The 12,225-nt window shown below is 31.0% G+C and overlaps 1 protein-coding gene across 2 annotated transcripts in view; it reads left to right on the plus strand.

Moving 5' to 3' along the window:
* LOC118193940 (uncharacterized) overlaps positions 1–12,225 on the plus strand; it is a 173,229-nt gene that overhangs the window by 119,621 nt on the left and 41,383 nt on the right. For both annotated transcript variants that reach the window (XM_085811226.1, XM_085811227.1), the window contains 2 exons: positions 381–515; positions 5,878–6,017. In XM_085811226.1, the coding sequence (XP_085667352.1) occupies positions 381–515; positions 5,878–6,017 (275 nt within the window). The remainder of the gene's footprint in view (positions 1–380; positions 516–5,877; positions 6,018–12,225) is intronic.

Here is a 12,225-nt window from a genome sequence, read left to right on the forward strand (position 1 = left end):
AGGATATTTAATAAATAAAGGTAACACACAAAACGTTAAAAAAACGCCCCTTTGGAAGTAATTTAAACTCTGAAAACTTCAGATTTTGATAGTCCTGAGGGACTATTTTTTTGTGTGTGTTTATTTTTCCAATAAATTGTTCATCCGCCTATCAACACCCATTTTGTAAAGAAACGTCACCAGTCCTGTTGCTCCCAACAATTTTTCTTAGTCTAATTGTTATCTTTATTATCTTTAGTTTAGTGATGCGCAATTACTTGTCTTATGACTAAGCTGTTTGCATTACATTATATTAAAAAGAGAATAAAGTGTTCGGTTTTAATAAACGCATTTTTTTTTCAAATATTATTTCAGAAATATTAATTTTTTCCCTTCTGCAGAGGGGATGCCGAATATTCAAGTGAATGGACGGAAAGAGAGACTACAGAATTGATAAGTCCACCTTACGAGAATAAATTTCGAGCTATAGAATGCCCACATTGCCAGATTACGATGTGGCACAAAATGCACGACAGGTAAATAAACAGAATTTCTTTAGAATATGGCACATATATATATATATATGTATATATGTATATATAAGAATTCCGATTTGTAGATTGGCGTTATAATTCAATAGCCGGTATTTTTAGGAAAAAAAAAAAAACTTTGTTTATAATAGGATTTATAATATTGTGTATCAGTTGTAAACATCATAACTTTCAGAAAACGATTTTGAAACTAATAATTAGCAGTGCATTTTAAAAGCGCAGTATACCATGGTACACTGCGGGAAAAAAAATGGGACAGTTCTACTGGGCCGATTGAGGAAATTCAACTTGCGTTTTTCATGTCTCGAAAGCGCATCTTAGGATATGTATTAGTTATATATATAGCATTGTTTTACTATAGGTATTTTGACACCAAATCGGATGTTTTTTAGAATGACATGCCAATATTTTTCCATATTTCGATTTTACGATTCAAATGAAGCCAAACAGCCAAGTTTGTAAAAATTGCAAGAGTAGTTTTTAAAAAAATTAGCTCTCAAAAATTTTAGCTCCTCCATATTAATTTAATTTGGTCTAAATTTATTTAATATATCCTTTTTTTTATTAAACTTATTTGATTCCTTCTTCCGAAATTCAAAATTTAGATTCATTCGAAACAAAATTCGCCCATGTTTTATGATTTATTTTTTTAATTTGTATTTTTTAATAATTTTTATAAATTTTTCGAAAAACATTTTGTATTATAATCTATAAAAGTTTTACTATCATCTTACAGTAAATGTATTTCTAAACATACCTGCCAAAAGTTAGACGTTTTTATTCAAAATTTCTGAAGATATACATGAATTTACGTATTGGAGCATTTTGAAATTTGCCATATTTAATGAGAGCGATAATAACGCCGAATGGGGTTTAAGCACTTTTTTTAAATTATTTGAAAGTAGGAATGGGGTGACTTTTATCCGCTCATGCACAATGTAAAAAGGAAAAGGAAAATAAGTTGCCATATATTAAGAAGTTAGTTCCTAGCGGAAACTGACAAAAATGCCCCTAGATAAATTTTTAAATTTCTCCATAAATTTCACACCAAAAATTGCAAAATTTAATATCTAGGCATAATTTGAGTTATAGAATCGGAATATGGAAAAAACTGGTATGTCAATTCAGAAAAAAGTTTCATTTTTGTCAAAATAGCTGTATTAGAACAAGGCTATATATAAATCTAATATATATATTCTAAATCGCGCTTTCGAGACCTGAAAAACGCAATTTGAATATCGTCAGTCGGCCCAGTAGAACGGGAGATACAGAACTGTCCTTTTTTTGGGGGGGGCGCAGTGTACATGCCTATCACGCTAAATTGACTTGACGAGAAATTGCCAAAAGTCGCCAAACGTGGCGACCATTGGGCGAAATTTTGGTCTTATCCCTGTATAAGTGTAATTGGCCTAAATGCCCATATAATTATATAATTGTATTCGGCCTTTTTATGTAACTGTAACCGTATGTTCCTTCCAGTAATTTTGAGAAATGGATGGTACTGGAAGTTTCTCGGTGGGTAGGGAATAACTATATAACACCGGAGACAGGATCAGTTCTCAGTTTTTAGTTTGCACTGAGAGATCTCAGTGCGAGCTTCGCTCTTCAGATGCGCTTTGCATTTCATTGTGTTTAACGTTTTTAGCAGTTTGAATTGGTAACTACTGATTATGCTCCGTCATACAGAGAAGAGCTGTGCGAGTAGTTCTGTTTGCATTCAATCCGTCACGAACCATTGAATCCGTTACGAACCATTCAATCCGTTACAGTATCAGTTATAACATCCATTTTAAATAAAAGTTTACTGTATGAAACCTTTTTTAAGCTGCGTTTTATTTTTTGATTTCGCTGTGTTTAAGAGAATATTTATATGAGAACAGTTTTTTCACCGCTGTTCAAAACTGATAAATCTAAGAACAAGAGCCCGATGAGCAACTACAATTCGTGATGAAGATAGTTTCAAGCGACTTTTCTCAAAATTACAAACTTCGAAAACTTTACAAATCGAAAGCCGCGAGATGTTGTATCTGAATGTTGTAGTAAGAAATAAAGAAGTTAGTAATTATTTATACATAAATATGTGTATTTTTGATGTGTACCTCAAATAAAAATTTTCTAACTAATAGCAGGATAATTATTTTCATGTTTTATCCCGTTTAAGTTAAAAGTAAGTTACGTAATGGCTTATTCAATTAGATTATAATTATTCGAAATCTGAATTATAAAGCATGTAGAGTCATTAGGGTTTACATTTTTTGTAGTTGGAGAAGTGGAAAACATGCGATAATCTCGCCGGCATTCGAACACTGAAACTCCCCATTATAAGAATTATAAAATTACAATGAAATATAATATAATATATATATTTATAAATATATAAAGTATATATATATATATATATCATTAAAGACATAAAGTAAGAAATTTAGAACTAATATTTCACAAAAACCATAAATTGAAATAAATTTCAAATAATCATATAAATGCAACAAAGAATTTTAAAATGTTAAAACCAAAACATTTCAAACAAGCAAAACCCCACTTCAAAAAATGTTATGAAATTTAATGAAAAATGAACAAAAATAGAAGACGAATTCAATCAACCTCAACGTCACTTCATCAGGGGTAGGAACTTTGAAATTAATTGAAATCTCTCTTCTACAAAAATCCTTGCTTTTCTGTATCCAGAATTAGCCGATGACCAATTTCAATGTATTTTATTTATAATTAATAATGGTTCACCCGAAAATTTTGGTTCCTTCCCCAAAGCAAGGGAAAAACAAAGTAAATTCTAATTAGAAAACTTAGAATAATCTTAAAAAATCTGATGTGTACACCACATGACTTCCTTGTACGGAATATTAAATTATACGCATTTTTTCTTGCATTTCATTTAAACTTATTAGATTGAATTAAACCTACTTCGTCGACAGCGCATAAACCACAATAGAGTAAATGCATTCTTTAAAATTCACTTTGTTTACCATAGCGACACTCTGGCGCTAGGTTTACTTAACAGTATTATATTTCGTTCATATTATAACTCAGAATGCACAAAATTTATATCATTTAAAGAATTATCTAATCGTTGCCACATGTTCTATTCAAATACTATAACAAAGCTAGAATGATGTATAAAAGATATTAAGCAAACAAAACAAAAGAGAAACAGTTTTTCACAGACGATTGAGTATTTCTCATTCAATTAATTCAGTTTTCACTTCGCGACAAGGCAAAAATACATAAAAACTCAAAATATCTGTATTAAAAATTACGAAGTAAATCTTAAACGCTTATTTCCTCGAAAAAATTCCAGAAAGGATTAAGCATGATTTAAATAATAAATCAAGGCGTTATCTTTGTTGTTGTGAAGCTAAGTTTCTCTAGATCGGCAACAAATCCGCTATCCTGCTGTTTTAAATGTAAACAAGAGCAATGGCCGCCATCAAAAACATTAGTAGGCTTAGCGGCACTTAAACAACTTTAATATTGTTGATAATTCTAAAAATATTTACTATAATATTCTAAAAATATTTTTAATATTGTTGATAATTTAAATACAGATTTACAAAAGGCATAAAAACCTTAACTGGTAGATAAGAACAACATAATTCAATCATTTTTAAAGCAAAAAATGTACAATTTACAAACATATAAGAGTAAAGAAACCGAGATCACTGAGTCGGGTAACAGAGTGGATATATATATAAATATATTTATATACGTTTGGTGCGGCCGATTGCAACCAAAATACGAGGTGCACATCTACATGTTATAGCAGTCCTATATACAAAATTGCAACGTTCTGAGGCTACTCGTTTTTGAGTTATGCGAGATACGTACGTACATACGTTCGTACAGACGCCACGAAAAATTTTCTTCAGAATTCATTTTAAAGCAGTTTTATAATTTTTTTGGAGGAAAAGAGTGCTTTATTCTGTCCTTACAAAGATATCACGGAAATACATCGTTAAATTGCATTTGAAAGAGGTCAAAATGGGATATTTTCGTTGAAATATGTTGCCTGAAACTTTTCGCGATTACAATACTTCCAGGAGAATTCTTTTTTTTGTTTTTAAAAGAACTGAAACGGAAGTGAAAAAGATTGAAAAAGAAATTGAAAAATCAATATACTTCAGTGATTTTTATTTCTTTAATGATGTCTTTTTATGTCTTTACTGATTTTTAATGTCTTTAATGTTTTTTTATGTCTTTATGTCTTTAATGATTTTTTTATGTCTTTAATGATAATTTTTCTGCAGCTTAATTCGCGAAAATCTAGGTATGTTTGTGTTTTGTTTTAAAAAGAATTGTTTTGTAATTATATATATAAAAAGCATCTAAATTAATTAGTATACTGGAATTAAAGCAAGGTAATTCCTCTATAACATAATTGCAACCGTGTATGAAAGGTTTAACACAATATCAAAACTAATTCAATTACAGAGATAATTCTATTGCTTTTATTCCAATTTACTAATTAATTTAGATGCTTTAAGTTTATTCTACTTCAATCCTGCAGCTATAGCGTAGGACGGGTTTAAAAAAAATTTTTTCTAATTTTTTAATTCGATTTTTTATAAAATTTTTATATATATAATTATAAAATAATATATCTATATAATTTAATATAAATAAAATAATTTAATACAAAATATATACATGGATGTTTGTAAGTGTATATTTTTGGTGCGGCATAACGGCACTCTAAATATGTGGTGAGCCGAAAGTCCTCTCGTGCGTTTTGGTGGATGAGAGAGGGGTGGAAGACCCTCAGACCGGACACCCCTGGGGTGCACCCGATCAAAATTAAGGGTGGAACCGAGCTACATCGCACTATCACCTGCAAGGTGCTCATAGCTGTTGCCGACGACAGGAGTATCTTGCGCTCCTTTCCACGAGGAATTTCCTGGGATTGGGCTGATGTTACTGTCAGACAAGTAAGAGTAACGACAACAACAACAACAGCAGCAAGAAAAAAAAACTTTCTATTTTGTTCAGAAAATTTTCCGCCCGCAAGCAATAGGAGTTTCATGCTACTGCCTTAAACAATTTATATTTACTTCTTATACTTAAAAATTCTGAACCCAAAAACAATTCAATTTTAGTGGAATTTGAGTTGAAATAGCAATCATACTTGGAGGAGTCAAAGCTACAAAAATAAACTTAATATTACGCTATTTTTGTTGCTTTAACTCCACATATAACAAATTTTAATGACTAACAAGAAAACAAACAAACAAAACAAAAACAAAAAAAAAAAAAAAAAAAAAATGACGCTACATGTGGTTATGTTGCATTCTTTGCTAGCTTTCTTTATGTAAAGTTTGATCATTCTAAATACCAGATCCTGCGAGAAAGATCCTGAATTAGAAGATAAGCAAGTGTGGGGCGTATCTGGCGAAACTGTCATCACACCATCCCCTGTTGAGCTGAGAGTTATTCTGGATGACGGTCGCAAAATAACTACCCTTTGCTCGAAAAACGGTAAGTAGTGCATTATGTGGTAGGTCAATTCTATTAAAGATGTAATTTTATACCGAAATGGAACGTTTAAACATTTGGTTTGAAAAATTGCGCCGTTAAGAATAGTTAACACTCGATATATAAGTTTTAGTAAAAACCTGTAGAGCCTATTTATATATTTCTTTATACATAACCTAATATAAATAAAATAATTTATATAATTAAAAAGTGTGTCTTTCGTTCGTGCTGCGCGTCAGCTAATAGACCCAGAGCTACGATATTTGGTACGTAGGTGCATCTAGACAAGAGCCAGTGCACCTCGAAGCGATTTTTTCAAACGTCGAATCAGATTTTTTTTAATTTTATCTTTTCGATTTTATCGCATCATTTTGAAGTTTCATTCTTTTAGAAATGCGATTTTGGCAACAGTTTTTCATTCAATTGTATACTGGGATGCTGACTTTTGAAAATCAACACTGTTACCACTCGGAAAAGTGATGGCGATCATTCTGTGCAGTTTTTAAATTGAATGTTTCTCTTGGATACTGGACGTTTGTCGAGAGAAGGCAACGGGAAGTTGGTTAATTTATTTATTAGGATAACTAGCAGCTTCGCTGCCAGCCGTCGTCTGGCTTTTAAATGTACCGGAAAAATGGCTGAAGGGAACCCCAAAAGTTAAATTTAAAAACTGCTTAGAATTTTACTCTGCAGAACAACTTCATAAAAAAAGTTATTACGTATAACAAAATTACAATGAAATAAGCAATATCCCTTAATACAAATATTAATTATCCTAATAAATAAATTAACCAACTTTCTTTTGCAAAATCTTAAGAACTCAAATGGTATAAAGGAGGTTCAGGACTTTGTTTCCTGAAAAAATCACTCAAAACTTTTAAATGTCTTAAAGACAGTGAAATGAGCAATAAATAACCTAAAAGAATACAAAAAACAAAAAATTCTGAAAAGCAAAGTATAATTAATGATATTTTATCTTATATTTTCAAAAGGAAAAAATTACAATGAAATAAGCTATATCCCTTAATACAAATATTAATTATCCTAATAAAAAAATTACCCAACTTTCCGTTGAAGAATAAAATCTGATGTGTACACCACATGACTTCCTTGTACGCATTAATAATATTAAATTATACGCATTTTTTTTTTTTTTTGCATTTCATTTAAACTTATTGGATTGAATTAAATCTACTTCGCCGACAGCGCATAAACCACAATAGAATAAATGCATTGTTTAAAATTCACTCTAGTATTTGTTTCCCATAGCGACACTCTGGCTCTAGATTCACTTAACAGTATTATATTTCGTTCATATTATAACTCATAATGCACAAAATTTATATCATTTAAAGAATAGAATTATCTAATCGTTGCCACATGTTCTATTCAAATACTATACTAAAGCTAGAATGATGTATAAAAGAAATTAAGCAAATAAAACGAAAAAGAAACAGTTTTTTACAGACGATTGAGTATTTCTCATTCAATTAATTCAGTTCTCACTTCGCGAGAAGGCAAAAATACATAAAAACTCAAAATATCTATATTAAAAATAACGAAGTAAATCTTAAACACTTATTTCCTCGAAAAAATTCCAGAAAGGATTAAGCATGATTTAATTGGCAATAATAAATGAAGGCGTTATCTTTGTTGTTGCGAAGCTAAGTTAGTTTCTCAAGATTGGCAACAAATCCACTAGTCTGCTGTATGAAATGTAAACAATCAACGGCCGCCATAAAGAAAAGGCTTAGCGGCACTTAAACAACTTTAAATTGTTGATAATTCTAAAAATATTGCATACAGATTTTCTAAAGGCATAAAAACCTTAACCGGAAGATAAAAACAACATAATTCAATCATTTTTAAAGCAAAAAATGTACAATTTACAAACATATAAGAGTAAAGAAACTGAGATGACTGAGCCGGGTAACAAAGTGGATATATATATAAATATATTTATACACGTTTGGCGCGGCCGATTGCAACCAAAATACGAGGTGCATATCTACATGTTACAGTAGTCCTATATACTAAATTTCAACGTTCTGAGAGTGCTCGTTTTTGAGTTATGCGAGATACGTACGTACGTACATACGTTCGTACAGACGCCACGAAAAATTCTCTTCAGAATTAATTTTAAAGCAGATTTATAATTTTTTTTGGAGAAAACGAGTATTTTATTCTGTCTTTACGTACAGATATCACGCAAAAACATCGTTAAATTGCATTCGATAGCGGTCAAAATGGATATTTTCGTTGAAATATGCTGCCTGAAACTTTTCGCGATTACAGTACTTCCTTTTTACTTCGTACAAAGAAGTAAAAAATCATGCAAAACTTTTCAATATCTTAATAATAGTGAAATAAGGAAACAAATAACATGAAAGAAACTCAAAGTAAAAAATTCCGCGCATAATTTTACTCTGCAAAAGAACTTTATCAAAAAGAAATCAATAAAAATGTATTATACATATAAAAAATGACAATGAAATATGCCAATCTCTTAGAAACAGTGACTTAAGAAATAGGATGAAAAATTGTTGGCAAACCCATATTTCTAAAAGAATGAAACTATTCAAAATGATGCGATTTCATCAACAACAAGAAAGGAAAATTGTTGCCAAAATCACATTTTTAAAGGTGTGAGAAGTGTACTCGGAAGCTTCATTTAAATTTTTTTTTTAAAATACAAAATAAATAAAAAATTTAAAATTTTTGGAAAAATACATTTTTCCAAAAATTCTTTTTGTAAAAGCAGTCGCAAGAATGAAAGTTTAACGTGTCCAAAAATCATAGAAAGATAAACTGTACATTTTTAAAAATATACTTTTCTAGAAAAAATCCCGTTGAAAAGCCGCTAAGCTCCCTTTGTAAAATAAATTAATATTTAATCGATTTATTGAAACACGAAATTTATTTTAAGTTTTCGTAAAATAGCTAAGTGCCTACGTTTCATGACGATGTGAAAATGGAGTGTGTAGAGTAAAATCTTGCTTTCCTATAGCCCACTATGTCTCAAAATGACGCGATTTCGTCACAAAACATAAAATAAAAAAAATTCTAATTCGACTTTCAAAAAAATCGCTTCGAGGTCCACTGGCTCTTGCACTAAATTTCGTAGCCGTGGGTTTATTAGCTTAAGCGCAATGCAAACGAAAGACATACTGACACACACACATAGACTCTTTCTTTTATTATATGTGCCCACCAGCAGCCGAGCGGTAACGTCGCTAAACAGTGGTAGTTCAGTCCGAGGTTCGAATCCCGCGAACGGGCTGGCTGCATGGGAGTTTTCGTGGTTTTCCCCATGTGTAACGTGTATACGAGCCAGTTTCCCTTAGAAAGTACTCCACGAAGGCATCCCTCCTCTTAGGCAGATAGCCCTCGAGGCTTTGCCATACTCACAAACACACACACTTTTATTATATGTAAAGATTAATATTTGTATTAAGAGATATTGCTTATTTCATTGTAATTTTTTTATATGTAATACATTTTAAATTTTTTTTTTGAATGAAGTCGTTTTGCAGAGTAAAATTCTGCGTAGTTTTTAAATTTAACGTTTAGTAATACTCCCTTTAGGCATTTTTCCAGAACATTTAAAACCCAGACGGAGGCTGGCCGCGTAGCTGCTGGTAATTTAATATAGATAAAATAATTTAATACAAAATATATACAATTTACTATAAATATTTCACAAATAAAAGTTAGTTCAAAAGATATGCTTTATTAAAAACAAGCCGCCCAACTGGTACAAAGGTTAGCTTCGCTGACTGAAGTGCCGAAGGGCCCGGGTTCGAATCCGGGAGAAGACATGGATGTTTGTAAATGTATAGTGTCGGTACGACATGGCGGCACTCTCAATATGCGGCGAGCCGAAAGTCCTTTCGTGTGCTTTGGTGGAATGAAAGTAAGGGGTGGGAGATCCTCGAACCCCTCCCCCTCCCCCGGGCTGCTCTCCATCCAAATTGGGGGCGGAAGTGAGCTACATCGCATTGTCACCTGTAAGGTGCTGGATCCCAAATTAAACAGACGGACTGATTTAACAGGGACAGGGAAAATGGACGGAGCATCAGAACTTTGTTAGTGGCTTTTACAGGTATTGCTCCGCCGCACTATTGTACCCAATGGGAGTTCGGTTGGCCCGAATCAGAAGACAGCCCAACAAAACATTTACAGAGATACTTTACATTAGGACTAGATTTTCGTATTGAATATACGATTACAATATCACAGTATACAATTATTACAATGAACTTAATCGATTAACAAATATCAATTAATATTATTTTAGTAAATATATATATACGAATTTTTGAAGTATACCTATATGTATTAACATTATATAAACGAAATTTAGAAAGGAAGTACATAAAAAAAAACTGAAAAGTTTCAGATTTTAAATTACGTCCAAAGGGGCGTTTTTTTAAATATTTTGTGTGTTACATTTATTTATATATATATAGCAATATCGCAAAACAGTATTAAAACGAGCATATCCTTTAGAATTTCCGATACAAAGACTCACACGCTGGAGATAAAAATGATTTTTCTGTACAAGGTTGCCATGGCTCGCTTTGAAATCTTGGAGTTTGTTAATCAAAAATTCGTTAAGTTTTACAAAATATGAAATTGATAATAAAACAAATTCCAAATTTCGGCTTCCACATGCCCATATTCGCAGTAGGATTACATCATTCAAAATTCGATGGCTCTATGTACCGTAGTTTTAACATAATGCGATAAATATACACACTTATGCAGATTTTGCATTATTTAATTTCTTCAAATATAATGCAGGACTCTAACATTGGCTGGCAACAGTTTGAAAAGTGAAACGGACCTTTATAGGGAACCAAAGCAAAATCACAAAACGAAAACAATAGTCCTTCAGGGACAAAACTCCTTTGGAAAAAAAAATTGGATTATGACAGATTAATATAGCATAATTACATCAAACATACATTAGTATAGTGATTCTCAACTACGTGCCCCCAGATTCTTGAAGTGTGCCGTCAAATTTTACGAATGCATGCAATAAAGATTATTTTGTAATTTGGAATAATCTTAGATACGATTATCCGAGAATATCACAAAAAGCTTTCGAGTGTCTTATTGTAATATTTCACATCTTCTTTGTGCAAATTCGGGTTTTTGTCTTTGGATCCTATCAAAACAAAACGAAAAAAATATCTGAAAGCTTTCAGAAGCTACGCCCAAATGGACATTGCTTAAACGTTTTGTGTGTTACTTTATTTATTAAATATCATGATCTTCGCACTTAAATAATAAAATTCAATTCAACAGCAATATCACAAACTATTTAAAAGAGCGTATTTTTAGAATTTCCGATACAGAGTCTCGTGTGCTGGAGATAAAAATGTTTTTTCGCAATAAAAATGTTTGACAGTGTTGTCATGACTCGCTTTGAAATCTTTGAGTTTGTTAATCAAAAATTCGTAAATTCTTTACAAAATATGAAATAGATAATAAAATGAATTCCAAATTTGGGCTTCCAGATGCCCATATTCGGGTGGAGACGAACGTTATTCAAATTTCGATGTCTCTAGGTATCGATGATTTATCACAATGCGAGAAACATACATATATTTATGCAGATTATTCATTATTTAATTTCTTTAAATATAAGATAGGGCCATAATATTTGGTGGCAACAATTTAAAAAGTGATTCGCCGTTTATAGTAAATCAACGCAAAATGCCAAAACGAAATTAATAACCCTTCTGGGCAAATTGCCCCTTTAAGCTAACAAAAAAAAAAAAAAAAAAAAAAAAAAAAAAATACACTTTTAAATCTGAATCACGAATTGAGAGCAATTATGAATCTTATGCCCAAATATAAATGAAGTTATGAAAAGAACACTAATCTCAAATTTCACATTAAATGTAATTTGTAATTTATCATCAAATTAACATTTTGTTTACATTATTGTCATGCAATTTTCTTTCATATTTCATTGAAAATCACTATTGTATGGCATTTTTGCAAAATATATTGTAGGTATACATTATTAAATTAAATAAGTAAAACTGTTTTAAATTTATCTTGTCAGTGTGCTGTCAAATTTTTAAATTATTAAAAGTGTACCGTGAAAGGAAAAGAGATTGAGAATCACTGCATTAGTACATCATATAAAGAATGTATTTACATTAGTATATCTAATTGCATCTAATATATTAAATAGGTT

Source organism: Stegodyphus dumicola, chromosome 2 (assembly GCF_044657685.1).
Source record: "Stegodyphus dumicola isolate Sdum_Otavi_A_Nest chromosome 2, ASM4465768v1".
Lineage (NCBI taxonomy): Eukaryota > Metazoa > Arthropoda > Arachnida > Araneae > Eresidae > Stegodyphus > Stegodyphus dumicola.